The 15,466-nt window shown below is 43.7% G+C and overlaps 1 protein-coding gene across 1 annotated transcript in view; it reads left to right on the top strand.

Annotated features, from left to right (window-relative positions):
• LOC132770285 (retinal guanylyl cyclase 2-like) overlaps positions 1-15,466 on the top strand; it is a 69,366-nt gene that overhangs the window by 16,289 nt on the left and 37,611 nt on the right. The window contains exons 6-10 of the mRNA XM_067466467.1: positions 5,021-5,117; positions 7,216-7,347; positions 9,214-9,294; positions 10,835-11,011; positions 12,909-13,065. Of these exons, the coding sequence (XP_067322568.1) occupies positions 5,021-5,117; positions 7,216-7,347; positions 9,214-9,294; positions 10,835-11,011; positions 12,909-13,065 (644 nt within the window). The remainder of the gene's footprint in view (positions 1-5,020; positions 5,118-7,215; positions 7,348-9,213; positions 9,295-10,834; positions 11,012-12,908; positions 13,066-15,466) is intronic.

Here is a 15,466-nt window from a genome sequence, read left to right as displayed (position 1 = left end):
ATAGACCACCAAAAAACATATATTTCCGATAGTCTTTGGAACCCCATTGGCCGAGAAGGCTGAAGATCTCTCCACTTGTCCTTCTTTTCCTTTTTGGAAATAGATGGTGAATCCTTCCACCAAAAGCCCTCCTCCGCTGTAATTGGCTGGCCCCTCAACCAAGTGGAGGGCTGTTTTTGAGACTCCAAATGGGGAGGGGAGAGCAGGCACATGGCAGTGTTGTGTGAGTGCAGGCGAGGGAGAGCGTGTGAGGCTGGAGGAAGGCTCATGCCAGTGAGTCCCTTCAAGGCATGGGGGTTCTGTGTGGGAAGTTTGTCCCAATTCTATTACTGGTGTGGTTCTGAATGCTTTTTGATTGTAGGTGAACTATAAATCCCAGCAACTACAACTCCCAAATGTCAAGGTCTATTTTCCCCAAACCCCACCAGTGTTCACATTTGGGCATATTGAGGATTTGTGCCAAGTTTAGTCCAGATTTGTCATTGTTTGAGTACACAGTGTTCTCTGGATATAGACGACGACAACTCCAAAACTCAAGGCCAATGCCCACCAGTATTTTCTGTTGGTCTTGGGAGTTCTGTATGCCAGGTTTGGTTCAATTGCTTTGTTGATGGAGTTCATTGTTTGAGTCCGCAGTGGTTTCTGGATGTAGGTGAACTACAACTCCAAAATTCAAGGTCAATGCCCATCAAACCCTTCCAGTATTTTCTGTTGGTCTTGGGAGTTCTGTGTGCCAAGTTTGGTTCCGTTCCATTATTGATGGAGTTCATTGCTTGAGTCCACAGTGGTTTTTGGATGTAGGTGAACTACAACTCCAAAGCTCAAGGTCAATGTCCATCAAACCCTTCCAGTATTTTCTGTTGGTCTTGGGATTCTGTGTGCCAAGTTTGGTTCAGTTCCATCACTGATGGAGTTCAAAATGCTCTTTGATTGTAGGTGAACTATAAATCCCAGCAACTACAACTCCCAAATGACAAAATCAATCTTCCCTCAACCTCACCAGTATTCAAATTTTTGCATATCGGGTATTTGTACCAAATTTTGTCCAGTCAATTAAAATACATCCTGCATATCAGATATTTACATGACAGTTCATAACAGTAGCAAAACTACAGTTCTGTAGAAGCAACGAAAACAATTTTATGGTTGGGGGTCACCACAACATGAGGAACTGTATTATGGGGTTGCGGCATTAGAAAGATTGATAAACACTGCCCTAGACAGTGGTGAGGGAGGATGGACACTGCAGTCCAATAACATATTTGGGCCTCAAGATGACCGACAGCCAACCTGTTTGGATGGTGTGTTCCTGCACAACAGAAAGGGGTTGGATTGGATGACTCCTGGGTGTCTTTTCTAACTCTGTTTTTATGAGTGGAAGAGTGAGTTTATTTGCTCTTTAACCTTATACTTATCCAAGATCTTGAATCTCTTTTGGACAATTCTTTTAAACTTTGGACTAGAGCTGCTTTACTGCTGTATTGCTATGAATCCCACCAGCCACTACGGCTTAGAGCAGGGATCCTCAAACTTTTTAAACAGAGGACCAGGTCACAGTACCTCAAACTGTTGGAGGGCCAGATTATAATTTGAAAAAAACATTAATGGATTCCTATGCACACTGCACAGATCTTATTTGTAGTGCAATTTTTTAAAAAAACAAATACAAATACAATAATTAAAATGAAGAGCAATTTTAACAAATATAAACTTACTAGCTTGGGGACCCGGCTCTTCCTGGGTTATCAGAGAAAGTGGGTAATGGCTGTTCTCTATGCCAAGTTTAGTCTTTAGTCATTGGTCATTGGATAACGGCTGCATTGTTTTCAGGAAGTGAGTGAAGGTACTTGAAGTCCCATCATCCATGGTCCACCCTCCTCCAAACAGCAGCAGGATATAGAGTGGGTCATGGGGGCTCTGTGTGCCAAGTTTGGTCTTTATCAGTCATTGGCGAGGGTCTCTGTGATCTCAGGAAGTGAGTGAAGTGACTGCAAGTTCCATCATCCATTATCAAATTCTTCCAAACCGCACCAGGATGTAGAGTGGGTCATAGGGACTCTGTGTGCCAAGTTTGGTCTTGATCAGTCATTGGCGAGGGTCTCAGTGGTCTCCGGAAGTGAGGGAAGAGACTGCAAGTCCCATCATCCATTATCAAATTCTTCCAAACCGCACCAGGATGTAGAGTGGGTCATGTGGGCTCTCTGTGTTAATTGTGGGCCTGATCCATCATTGTTGGCAGTTGTAATGGTCTTAGGAAGGGAGTGCAGGTATTGCAAGTCCCATCGTCCATGGTGCATCCTCCTCCAAACTGCACCAGGATGTAGAGTGCGTCATGGAGACAAAGTGTGCCAAGTTTGGTCTTTATCGGTAATTGGATGTGGGTTGCAGTGGTCTCAGGAATTGAGCAAAGGTACTGCAGGTCCCATAATCCATGGTCCATCCCCAGCCAAACCACACCAGGGCGTAAAGCATTTGTTTAATCTGTTGAAAATCTAAGAAGTGTTTGTTGTTTTATTGAAGACCTAAGCAATAATAAAGAACTTTGTTAAACATTTCAAGCCTTTTAAAGACTGTGTATGGGAAAATCCTTGAAGGCCTCTCACCCGTGGCACCCTGGCTCCCCGCTGGGCACAAAGAGCACATCCTGTTTAAAAAAAATCAATTATTACAGGCCCAGCGAGTGGCAGCACATTGACCCTGAGTGAGGGCCAGGTAAATCACCTTGGAGGGCTGTATCCGGCCCCCAGGCCTTAGTATGAGGACCCCTGGCTTAGATAATGATATGACCACTGTTTGCAATATTTCCTTTCGCTTGTCCCCTAGAACCTAGAAAGAGATACAAAGGGGAAATCAACATCCCATGAATCAGAAGGCAGTTCTGGAATTCTTGTCTAATCTGCATTGTATTGATTCTGGAATCAAAATATGCTTTCTGATCCCATCTGAGCGGGACCACCCTGGCTTTGGAGAAGGACACATCTTTTTGGGGCCAAGCAAGAACAGCTGCAACAACAGTGCGTTTTGCAAACTCTTTTTTTCCAAAAGCATTGCCCCTGGATAGTTGGAGGAGGTGGGATAAGATCTGGAACAGCATTTTTGAGAGTCTGCTATGCTGAGAAATAAGGCCAGTTCCATCATCAAGGGAATAGAGCAGGGGTTGGGACCCCTGTGGGGGTCACAAGGGAGTGTCAGGGGGTCGCCAAAGAGCATCAGAAAACATAGTATTTTTTGTTGGTCAGGGGGTTATGTGTGGGAAGTTCAGCCCAATTCTATTGTTGATGGCCCAAAACTAACAAAATGAAGTTCAACAGGGACAAATGTAAGATACTCCACTTTGGCAGAAAAAATGAAATGCAAAGATACAGAATGGGTGACGCCTGGCTCGAGAGCAGTACGTGTGAAAAAGATATTGGAGTCCTCGTGGACAACAAGTTAAACATGAGCCAACAATGTGATGTGGCGGCAAAAAAAGCCAATGGGATTTTGGCCTGCATCAATAGGAGCATAGTGTCTAGATCTAAGGAAGTAATGCTACCCCTCTATTCCGCTTTGGTTAGACCATATCTGGAATATTGTGTCCAATTCTGGGCACCACAATTCAAGAGAGAGATTGACAAGCTGGAATGTGTCCAGAGAAGGGCGACTAAAATGATCAAGGGTCTGGAGAACAAGCCCTATGAGGAGCGGCTTAGGGAACTGGGCATGTTTAGCCTGAAGAAGAGAAGGCTGAGAGGAGATATGATAGCCATGTATAAATATGTGAGAGGAAGCCACAGGGAGGAGGGAGCAAGCTTGTTTTCTGCTTCCTTGGAGACTAGGACGCGGAACAATGGCTTCAAACTACAAGAGAGGAGATTCTATCTGAACATTAGGAAGAACTTCCTGACTGTGAGAGCCGTTCAGCAGTGGAACTCTCTGCCCCGGAGTGTGGTGGAGGCTCCTTCTTTGGAAGCTTTTAAGCAGAGGCTGGATGGCCATTTGTCAGGGGTGATTTGAATGCAATATTCCTGCTTCTTGGCAGGGGGTTGGACTGGATGGCTCATGAAGTCTCTTCCAACTCTTGGATTCTATGATTCTATGATTCTATGGGGTTCAGAATGTTATTTCATTGTGAACTATAAATCAAAGCAACTACAACTCTGAAATATGAAGGTCTATTTTCCCCAAACTCCTCCAGTGTTCACATTTGGGCATATTGAGTATTTGTGCCGTTTGGTCCAGATCCATCATTGTTTGAGTACACAGTGCTCTCTGGATGTAGGTGGACGATAACTCCAAAAACTCAAGGTCAATGTCCACCAGACCCTCCCAGTTCTGTGTGCTAAGTTTGGTTCAATTCCATCATTGATGGTGTTCAGAATGCTCTTTGGTTGTAGGCGAACTATAAATCCCAGCAACTACAACTCCCAAATGACAAAATAAATGCCCCCAACTCAGACCCAGGAATACATCATTCACAATCACCTGGACTAGGCCAGAACACATTCCCCAAATGAAGTTCTATATACAGTTAATGCATGAGTCAGCATTTCCAATAGAAGCCCTTTAGCAGTGCATGACTCAGCTATATTACATTACAATACATTGTAAAACCTGACAGTAAAGATAAAAGGTTTTCCCTGACATTAAGTCCAGTCATGTCATATCAATTTCTAAGCTGAAGAGCCGGCATTGTCCATAGACACCTCCAAGGCCATGTGGCCAGCATGACTGCATGGAGCATTGTTACCTTCCTGCCGGAGTGGTACCTATTGATCTACTCACATTTGCACATTTTTGAACTACTAGGTTGGCAGAAGCTGGAGCTAACAGCAGGAGCTCACCCCACTCCCCAGATCTGAACTACCAACTGTTCAGTCAGCAAGTTCAGCAGCTTAGCGGTTTAACCCACTGCACTACCAGGGGCTCCCGTTCCTAATCTAACTAGGAGGCTAATAGTGTATGAACAACTGTGACTAAATTTCCCTCCCCAAAACAGCTTTCTATAATCCATGCAGGTTTTTAATGTGTTTATTTCCAGGCATGGTGCCCTCTATCACCAGGTTCTCCAAGGCTCTAAGAAGTTGCTGTTGTCTCTGGATGACCTCACTTTTGTCCACACCAGACTGAGCAGAATGGTAAGTGATCCGGACACATGGGTCAGGCAATGGCTACCTTTTGCCCCAGCAATGGGATTTTGGCCTGCATCAATAGGAGCATAGTGTCTAGCTCTAGGGAAGTCATGCTACCCCTCTATTCTGCTTTGGTTAGACCACACCTGGAATATTGTGTCCAATTCTGGGCACCACAATTCAAGAGAGATGTTGACAAGCTGGAATGTGTCCAGAGGAGGGCGACTCAAATGATCAAGGGTCTGGAGAACAAGCCCTATGAGGAGTGGCTTAAGGAGCTGGGCATGTTTAGCCTGAAGAAGAGAAGGCTGAGAGGAGACGTGATAGCCATGTATAAATATGTGAGAGGAAGCCACAGGGAGGAGGGAGCAAACTTGTTTACTGCTTCCATGGAGACTAGGACGTGGAACAATGGCTTCAAACTACAAGAGAGGAGATTCCATCTGAACATGAGGAAGAACTTCCTGACTGTGAGAGCCGTTCAGCAGTGGAACTCTCTGCCCCAGAGTGTGGTGGAGGCTCCTTCTTTGGAAGCTTTTAAACAGAGGCTGGATGGCCATCTGTCAGGGGTGATTTGAATGCAATATTCCTGCTTCTTGGCAGGGGGTTGGATTGGATGGCCCATGAGGTCTCTTCCACTCTTTGATTCTATGATTCTATCATTCAATCACTATTATATCGAACGGCTAACTGCTTCTAGCCAATCAGGGATCATTCTGCCCCAGGGCATGTTTTAAACCAAACTTTCTCAACAGAGAGATATAGTAGTTGATATGTCCAGCCTTGGTGAGCAGGACATCTTCGCCAGCTAAGCAGCTGCTATATTTGGCACAGCTAGTTAGTAGCTAGCTACATTAAATCACTACTGACCGAGAAGTCATGAGTTCGAAATCAGCTTGGGTCAGAGTAAGCTCCTGGCCATTAATAGTCTAGCTTACTGTTGACCTATGCAGCCCGAAAGACAGTTGCATGTGTCAAGTACGAAAGTTAGGTACCACTTTATGCAGGGAGGCAAATTTAACTAATTTACGACACCATAAAACCTTCCAGCAGCGTGCAGAAAAATGAGTTAGTATTCCATCAAAACACTCGGTGTCACAAGTGGACGGTGAAGTGACAGCTCTCCCTGTGGCTGAAATCGAACCTTCATGAGGCCGGAAAGCTGGAATGTTTTATTGCCTCTGTGTCTGTCTTAATATGTTGTGTGCTGTCACGCTTTTGGCCGTGTGAGGATGTCTGTTAGCAGGACATGCTAGGGACGCTGGGGTGCCTCAGCTGAGAGGCCTTTCAGATTTCCCCACACAAACTTATGTTGAGTCTCTTGATAAGTCCAACAAAGTTCTAATAGGGATAAAATCTTCAAACATGGATTAAACACTCTATAACTTTGGAAATTGGTAACTTCTTAAATCTGCCAACGAGGGACAGGCAACTGCTTAACAAACTGTTTCTTTCTTTCTTTAAGGGAAATCCTCTGACCCCTCCCTGGGCAATCTCTTTACTTTACTGGCATGGGCCCTACTCCTGGTTCCAATCTGTGTTATGGGTGACCCGAGTAGACCTTACCAGGCAGTCTTTGTAGATTTCCAAGTTGAAGGAAGTCCTTTACTATCCAGCAAAGCTGGCTGTATTCCCCTTTTCCAGCGGAGGCTGGCTGTAGTTATATTTCCCCAGCGGATTGCTGTGAGAACTAAAGCCTTTTCCAGGTCGGAAAGAGAAACCCCACATATCCTGTCTGACATGTGGGCTTCCAACTGTAAACTGCTTAAAGTCTTCCTTTTCCCTCCAAAACCTGGGGAAAGGGGCGGATCTAAAGGCTGCAACGATGATTGACAGGTTGCTGGCCCTATGATTGCACCCTGTAGGAAGCTACCAAATTGCAAAATGCATAGCCTACAGGAATTCATGCAAACAAGCAAAGAAAGAAAAAAGGGAATTCAAACCCCTGGCACAGCCATGCCAGCACATGTTGTATGTCTAAATGGCATTGAATGTTTGCCATGTATAGGTGCATTGTAATCTGCCCTGAGTCCCCTGCAGGGTGAGAAGGGCGGAATATAAATACTGTAAATAAATAATAAATAAAATAAATTTGATTCCACAGAGGCTGACACTGGACAACCTCAGTGAGTGCAAAAGCATCTCAGAAGGCCGAAGTTTGAGATCTGCAACCCATTCCTTGTCGGTGAAAAGCACAGTCGTGACGTTTGAAACCTCCAATGTGGCAGTATACGAGGTTAGCAGGCACCTGATTAAATCTGTTTGGCTAGGCAGTATTTCTCCATGCATTAATATCAATACGAAAAATATAAAGCCTATTTGACATTGCTATATTAAGCATGCAGCCTATCCTAACCAATCAGGGACCATTCTAGCCAATCAGAGAGTGCACTATGCAACACAATGTTTGTTCCTGGGATATAAATGTCATTTCCTAGTGGATTCTATCATAAAAACATGGGAAAAGTTTATTAAACTTCCAAATCATTGTTTTTGTGGGACATCCTGCAGTACGTTTTGCTATAGCTTTTCAATGAATATCACGCAGAGTCTCAACCAATTCAACCTAGTTTGTGGCAGCCACAAAAATTGAGTTTCTGGAGTAGAACAACTACTCTCATAGTAAGTACTGCACAATTAAACAGGAAATAACACTTTCAAACCAGGAACATTTTTCAAATTTTGTTACATAATGTTATACTAGCCAGTCCTAACCTTTCCTTAGGTGATCCCTTGTTGATCGAGTAAGATTGTCTTCCAGGTTCATTGTACTGGTGGTGGGTCCGTAGGAGACTGTGGAGCCCTATTCTTGACCTGCATCTTCTCCTGCAATGAGGGCATTGGTTTCAAGGTGGGAGATGGGTCTGGTCAGGGTTGGCTAGACGTGCCTTCCACTTGGCACACTTCTCTCTTTCGCCCTCCATTCGTGCTTCTTCAAATTCTGCAGCACTGCTGGTCACAGCTGACCTCCAGCTGGAGCGCTCAAGGGCCAGGGATTCCCAGAATTTTTAAGGTTGGCTTTGAGCCCATTTTTAAATCTCTTTTCCTATCCTCCAACAATGCGTTTTCCATTCTTGAGTCTGGAGTAGAGCAACCGCTTTGGGAGATGGTGGTTGGGCATTCGGATAACGTAGCCGGTCCAGCAGAGCTGATGGCGGAGGACCATCGCTTCAATGCTGGTGGTCTTTGTTTCTTCCAGCACACTGACATTTGTCTGCCTGTCTTCTCATGAAATTTGCAGAATTTTCCAGAGGCAGCACTGATGGAATCATTCTAGGAATTGCATGTGACATCTGTAGATTACGTTTCACAGGCGTATAGCAGGGTTGGGAGGACAATAGCTTTATAAACAAGCACCTTAGTATCCCTACAGATGTCCTCAAAAACACTGTGCTTCATTCGCAGAGCTCAGGTGATGTTGTATTTCAGTGTCGATGTTGACTTTTGTGGAGAGGTGGCTGCCAAGGGAGTGGAAATGGTCAACATATTCTAATGTTACACCATTAAGCTGTATTTCTGGCACTGGAGATGGATTGGCTGGTGACTGGTGGAAGAGCACTTTGGTTTTCTCGAGGTTCAGTGACAAGCCAAGCTTCTCGTATGCTTTTGCGAAGGTGTTTAGAGTGGCTTGTAAGTCTTCTTCTGAATGTGCATGAACGACGTCTTCAGCATACTGGAGTTCTATAACAGATGGTGTTGTAACCTTTGTTTTGGCTTTCAGTCTGCTGAGGGTAAATAGACTAGCCAGTCAGACATCATTCAACTCAATCAGGGAGCATTTATCTATTTATTTATTTACATTATTTCTATCCCGCCCATATCAGCCCGAAAGCGACTCAGGTCGGCATTCTACCCAAACAAAGATCATTCTAACCAACTATGGATTAGCCAATCAGATATCATTCTACACAAACATTTTAGCCAATGAGGGATCATTCTAGCCAATGAGGGATCATTCTACCCAAAACAGGGATCATTATAGCCAGTCAGGGACCATTCTACAAATCCCAGGATTCCATAGCATTGAGCCAGTGCTGCAAATCTACAATGTAGATGCATCTTTGCTGATGTTGTTTCTCAGTTGCCTGTGCTTTTCTGGCAGGGAGACTGGGTATGGTTGAAGAAGCTGGAGTCTGGAGTAATCACTGATTTGAGACAGAGTACTGCCTGCTTGCTGAGCAAGGTAGGGATCAGCCATGACCGTCAACATATATGTTTGCAGATATATCTTTTGTGGTGTCAGTCATTGAATTGTGGAAGAGGTGGAATAGACTCCAGAGGTCCACCCAGTCCAACTCCATTCTGCCATGCAGGAAGACACAATCAAAACCCTCCCGATAGAGGTCCATCCAGCCTTTATTGAAAAATCTCCAAAGGGTCTCTGCTATTCTTCTTTTAAAAGAATTTGGAGATGCGTTGATTTTACAGTGTAGCTCAGGCATGGGCAAACTTGGGCCCTCCAGGTGTTTTGGACTTCAACTCCCACAATTCCTAACAGCCGGTAGGCAGAGTACTGCTGTTACTGCTGTTAGGCTGTTAGGAATTGTGGGAGTTGAAGTCCAAAACACCTGGAGGGCCCAAGTTTGTCCATGCCTGGTGTAGATGCACCCATGTTTAGACCAATCTGAAATTATTGTTGCCTCAAGAAAGGGCATCAATAGACTTTCCTTCCCTTCCTACTTTCCTCCCTTTTCCTTCCTTCCTTCCTTCCTTCCTTCCTTCCTTCCTTCCTTCCTTCCTTCCTTCTTTTCTTCCTTCCTTCCTTTCTATATCACAAGATCTCAAAGTAGCAGAGAGATTAAATCAGTTTTAAAGCCATTAGGAACAATTTAGAGTTGGAACAATGAAGGTTTGTTTAGGCAGTCTGGAAACAATGGAAAGCCATTGGATAATTAAAACAATTTATCAATCAACAATTAGCAATTTACTGAACAATTGAGACAATGTTACCATTCAAAACAAATTTTCAACCTGGAACTGTTTGAAGAAGCTTAAAACGTCAGACTGGCCTTTCAAATGGTTCATTTTAATATTTTTGTTTGTTGTGATATTGAAATAGTTAAATTCTGGATTAAAATTTGGAACAAGTTTTAAGATTAGTTGTAACTAGCAGTTACTTTTGGTGCAATCATGTTCCAAGAGTGACATAACAACTACGGGCAGCATTAAAGAGTAGGTAAAGGTTTTCCCCTGATATTAAGTCCAGTCGTGTCTAACTCTAGGGGGTGGTGCTAATCTCCAATTCTAAGCCAAAGAGCCGGCATTGTCCATAGACACCTTCTAGGTCATGTGGCCAGCATGACTGCATGGAGCACTGTTCCTTCCCTACCTATTGGTCTACTCACATTTTAGAACTGCTAGGTTGGCAGAAGCTGGGGCTAACAGTGGGAGCTTATGCTGCTCCCCAGATTCGAACCTGTGACTTTTCGGTAAACAAGTTCAGTAGCTCAGTGGTTTAACCCACTGCACCACCTCGTAGAGTAACAAGCAATAATTAGGAACTGTTTTCATATTACTTTCTAATAGTGCTTTCTAACCAGTTTCAAAGCATTGTAGGGTATTTTGACAATATCATGAGCAATGAGTTCCAAGCTCTTTTTTCATGATATTACTGGCCATCCAGATTCCTTTTCACTGGTAGAAAGGAGGGGAGAAAATAATCCAAAAAATACTACACAAGGGAAGATCTTCATTCTCTGGTGATTTCGTTTTTCTCTTCTCAGATGAAAGATGTACGCCATGAAAACATAAACCCATTTTTTGGTCTTTTATCTGACGGAGCCCTCTCTGCTCTTGTGATGGAGTATTGCTCCAGAGGAAGCCTGGAGGATTTACTACGAAATACGGATTTAAAGCTGGATTGGATGTTCAAATCATCTCTTCTGATGGACTTGATCAAAGTAAGGTCTCTTCTTACACCAAGGTTGGAATCAGTTGAGAAGGGCTTCTAAGTCAGTGTGTCTACTTTAGACTTTCATTCAAACTTTGGAGGAGTTAGCTAAGGTGATAGACCTATATGGATAGCTCATATAGCCAGTAGGCTGTTAGGAATTGTGGGAGTTGAAGTCCAAAACAGCTCGAGGGCTGAAGTTTGTTCATGCCTGGGATAGATCCTTTAAAATTCAGACTAAAAACCATGGATGAATTCCTTATTGTTCTGGAAATTATAGCCCAACATATCTGGAGGACACAAAGTTGCTGTCATTGGAGCCTGTGTTACAGGATGAATGCTGATTTGAGTTCTATTTTGTCCAACTGTAACCCCCTAAACCAATATAATAAGCATGGTTGCAAAGCATAGAACATGAAGCAAAGTACAACATGGAATTGTCTCTATATGTAATAGTAAGAGTGTGCATATATGCTAATTCTGGACATGAAGCACACCTAAGAAAAACAAAATGATAAGCTTAAAAGAGAAGCATAAATAAGAAACTGATTTATAATGAATCCAGGAAAGCTTGTGGATAGAAGAGTTAGCTGTATAGCCTTAAAGGATCACTGGCTGATGCAATACGATGGCTGATGCAATCCAATGGAAGGCAGCCCAGAACCCATGGTCACTAGACGTTATTTAGCAGAGTAAAGACTACCAAGATAAGGTTGTTTTAAAAAGGCCACTAAATTCTCTGATTGGAGATTTGGAGGCTGGGAAGGATATAAAACTAGCCAAGGAAGGAGAGACTCACCATGCATCAGTCTCCCTTGTTCATTATGTTCTGAGATTCCAAGACTTAAGAGTGCAATATAATCCCCATATCCACAGGGATATTTTTCCAGATGCTGTGTGGTTATGCGAAAGGAAGAACTTCTGGTTCAAGAATACTATAGAGTTACACTGGAGGACATATTTAGTCAGATGTGGATAAATGACACCATGGATACCAGTCCCAAAGATACAGGAGTTGCATTGTACTTATGTAGTGTGTTGATGATAATTCTCCTGTTTGGACTTCAGCGTAGTTCATGAGTTGGTGACCAGAAGTTGGTAAAATGGACCTGCAAAAAGACACAGACAAATGGCGAAGAACTCTCAGTCCCACACTCTAAAGAGATAGGGATTGGGGACCTCCTAATTTTTTTCATAGATGATTGTAGGAGTTGTAGATGAGTTGTAGTCCAACAGCTGGAAGGCATCATAGATGATTATAGGAGTTGCAGTCCAATAAGTCTGGAAGGCATCAGGTTGGGGAAGAATGAACTATTGGCTTCATATTCCACTTCTATATATACACATTGCTATCTTGGTATCTTCTGAACCTGGTTTTAGGTTCATAGCTTCTGGGGCTGTCCAAAATACCTCTTAGCACCAGTTCTGAGGTTTTTTACCCTTGAGACTTGTGCTTCATGTTCAGACCAACCTGAACAACGTTGGAAGTCTCAAGCGCCTTCAAACCGGTTCTTTTGGCACCAAAGGAAGATCCTGAGTCTTCAAAGCATAGGCCATCTGAACCGGGGTCGTGGTTTGCTCCGGCATTCACAGCCATTGAGGAAAGAGGAAACTTGGTGAGGCTTCTCAGCTTCCAACACCTTGGACCCAGGACTAATTGAGACTGTAACGTATATTTTCCTTCATCCCTCTGAAGTTTCCAGCTCATTGCTTTAAAGAAATAACTCTTTGTGATCAATAAAACTTATTTTGAGTTAGTTACAGCATTTTGGGTTTTTGAGAGTTCCAGTTTCCTATAGGAGGGCAAGAAGCAATCCCTTGGGGGAAAGATGCCACGTCCATCCCTCCTTCATTAAGAATAATAGCCCCCAAGCGCGATGGCACAAATGTTATGTTATGTTTTCTAGGGCATGAAGTATTTGCACCACCAAGACCTTTGCCACGGGCGTCTCAAGTCCCGTAATTGTGTGGTGGATGGACGATTCGTACTGAAAGTCACTGACTATGGTTACACTGGGCTGTTGGCTGCACAAAACACTCTACACATTCAGCCTCCAGCAGAAGGTAAGAAGGTGTACTTGGATCAACAACAACAACAACAACAAGTGAACTCAGATTGGCAGTTTTAAAATTGAAATGCTTCATCTGGGATCCGACATTGTGTTTGGATTTTTTATTATTATTTATTTACTTCATTTATATACTGCTTTTCTCAGCCCTCAGGCGACTCAAAGCAGTTAACAACAGCAAAATTCAATGCAAAACATCATAAAACGATTATGGGACAGTTAAAACAATCGCATCATCAACAATTAAACATCAATATAACAATCATTAGCGTCTCATCAGTAAAATCAGAATCTAATCTCATCATGCATTAATCCGTTTTCCTATATTCATTACACTGCTTAATCGAATGCTTGTTCGAACAGCCAGGTCTTCACTTTCCTCCGAAACGCCAATAGGGATGGGGCCGATCTGATATCTATAGGAAGGGTGTTCCACAGTCGAGGGGCCACCACTGAGGAGGCCCTGTCTCTCGTTCCCGCCAGGCGCGCCTGTGATGCAAGCGGGACTGAGAACAGGGCCTCCCCAGATGATCTTAATGTCCTAGTTGGTTCATAGGAGAAGATGCATTCGGACAGGTAAGTAGGGCCAGAACCGTTTCGGGCTAACGCCAGCACTTTGAATTGTGCCCGGTAGCAAACTGGCAGCCACTGGAGCTGGCGCAACAGAGGAGTAGTATGCTCCCTGAGTGCCGCTCCTGTTAGTAACCTGGCTGCCGAGCGTTGGACCATTTGAAGCTTCCGAGCAGTCTTCAAAGGCAATCCCATGTAGAGAGCATTGCAGTAGTCTATACGGGATGTAACCAGAGCGTGGACTACCGTGGCCAAGTCAGACTTCCCAAGGTATGGGCGCAGCATATACATCTGTACATAGTTGTATCTCAATGGTGCTATGCCACCTTTTTGTTGAATAACAATGCTGCATATCTGCCAATGGACCTGCTTATTGCCCTGTAGTGCCAGCACAATTCATATCTTAGCAATTGCAATGATGCATACATCATCATCATCAACAATAACAACAACTGCAACAACAAGTGAACTCAGATTGGCAGCTTTAAAATTGAAATGCTTCATCTGGGATCTGACATTGTGCTTGGATCTCATATACATCTGTACATAGGTATATCTCAATGGTGCTATGCCACCCTTTTGTTGAGTAACAACACTATATATCTACCAATTAACTTGCTTATTGCCCTGTAAGGCCAGCACAATTCATATCTTCACAATTGCAATGATAAATCCAATCCAAGAAGGTACAAGGCTGGGCTGGAATCCTGTTAGTTGATCCCAGAAAGGACCCAATGAGTCAACAAATAGCGAGTCAACAAATAGATAAATCCAATGGATTCAATGGTTCTGCTATTACTTGGGACTAATTACAAGATTTAATGTGCAAGCAAAAAGTTTTTTTGATTAGAATCATAGAATCATAGAATCAAAGAGTTGGAAGAGACCTCATGGGCCATCCAATCCAACCCCCTGCCAAGAAGCAGGAATATTGCATTCAAATCATCCCTGACAGATGGCCATCCAGCCTCTGTTTAAAAGCTTCCAAAGAAGGAGCCTCCACCACATTCCAGGGCAGAGAGTTCCGCTGTTGAATGGCTCTCACTGTTTGGAAGTTCTTCCTCGTGTTCAGATGGAATCTCCTTTCTTGTAGTTTGAAGCCATTGTTCCGTGTCCTAGTCTCCAGGGAAGCAGATAACAAGCTTGCTCCCTCCTCCCTGTGGCTTCCTCTCACATATTTATACATGGCTATCATCTCTCCTCTCAGCCTTCTCTTCTTCAGGCTAAACATGCCCAGTTCCCTAAGCCGCTCCTCATAGGGCTTGTTCTCCAGACCCTTGATCATTTGAGTCGCCCTCCTCTGGACACATTCCAGCTTGTCAATATCTCTCTTGAATTGTGGTGCCCAGAATTGGATACAATATTCCAGGTGTGGTCTAACCAAAGCGGAATAGAGGGGTAGCATTACTTCCCTAGATCTAGACACTATGCTCCTATTGATGCAGGCCAAAATCCCATTGGTTTGTTTTGCCACCACATCACATTGTTGGCTTATGTTTAACTTGCTGTCCACAAGGACTCCAAGATCTTTTTCATATGTACTGCTCTTGAGCCAGGCATCGTCCCCCATTCTGTTTCTTTGCATTTCGTTTTTTTCTGCCAAAGTGGAGTATCTTGCATTTGTCACTGTTGAACTTCATGTTGTTAGTTTTGGCCAATCATCTCTCTAATCTGTCAAGATCGTTTTGAATCCTGCTCCTGTCCTCTGGAGTATTGGCTCTCCCTCCCAATTTGGTGTCGTCTGCAAACTTGATGATCATGCCTTCTAGGCCTTCATCCAAGTCATTAATAAAGAAGTTGAACAGGACCAGGACCAGATTCCACTT

Source organism: Anolis sagrei, chromosome 3, assembly GCF_037176765.1.
Source record: "Anolis sagrei isolate rAnoSag1 chromosome 3, rAnoSag1.mat, whole genome shotgun sequence".
Taxonomy (NCBI): domain Eukaryota; kingdom Metazoa; phylum Chordata; class Lepidosauria; order Squamata; family Dactyloidae; genus Anolis; species Anolis sagrei.
The sequence above is the reverse complement of the archived record's forward strand: the minus strand, read 5'-3'. Positions and strand labels throughout refer to the sequence as shown.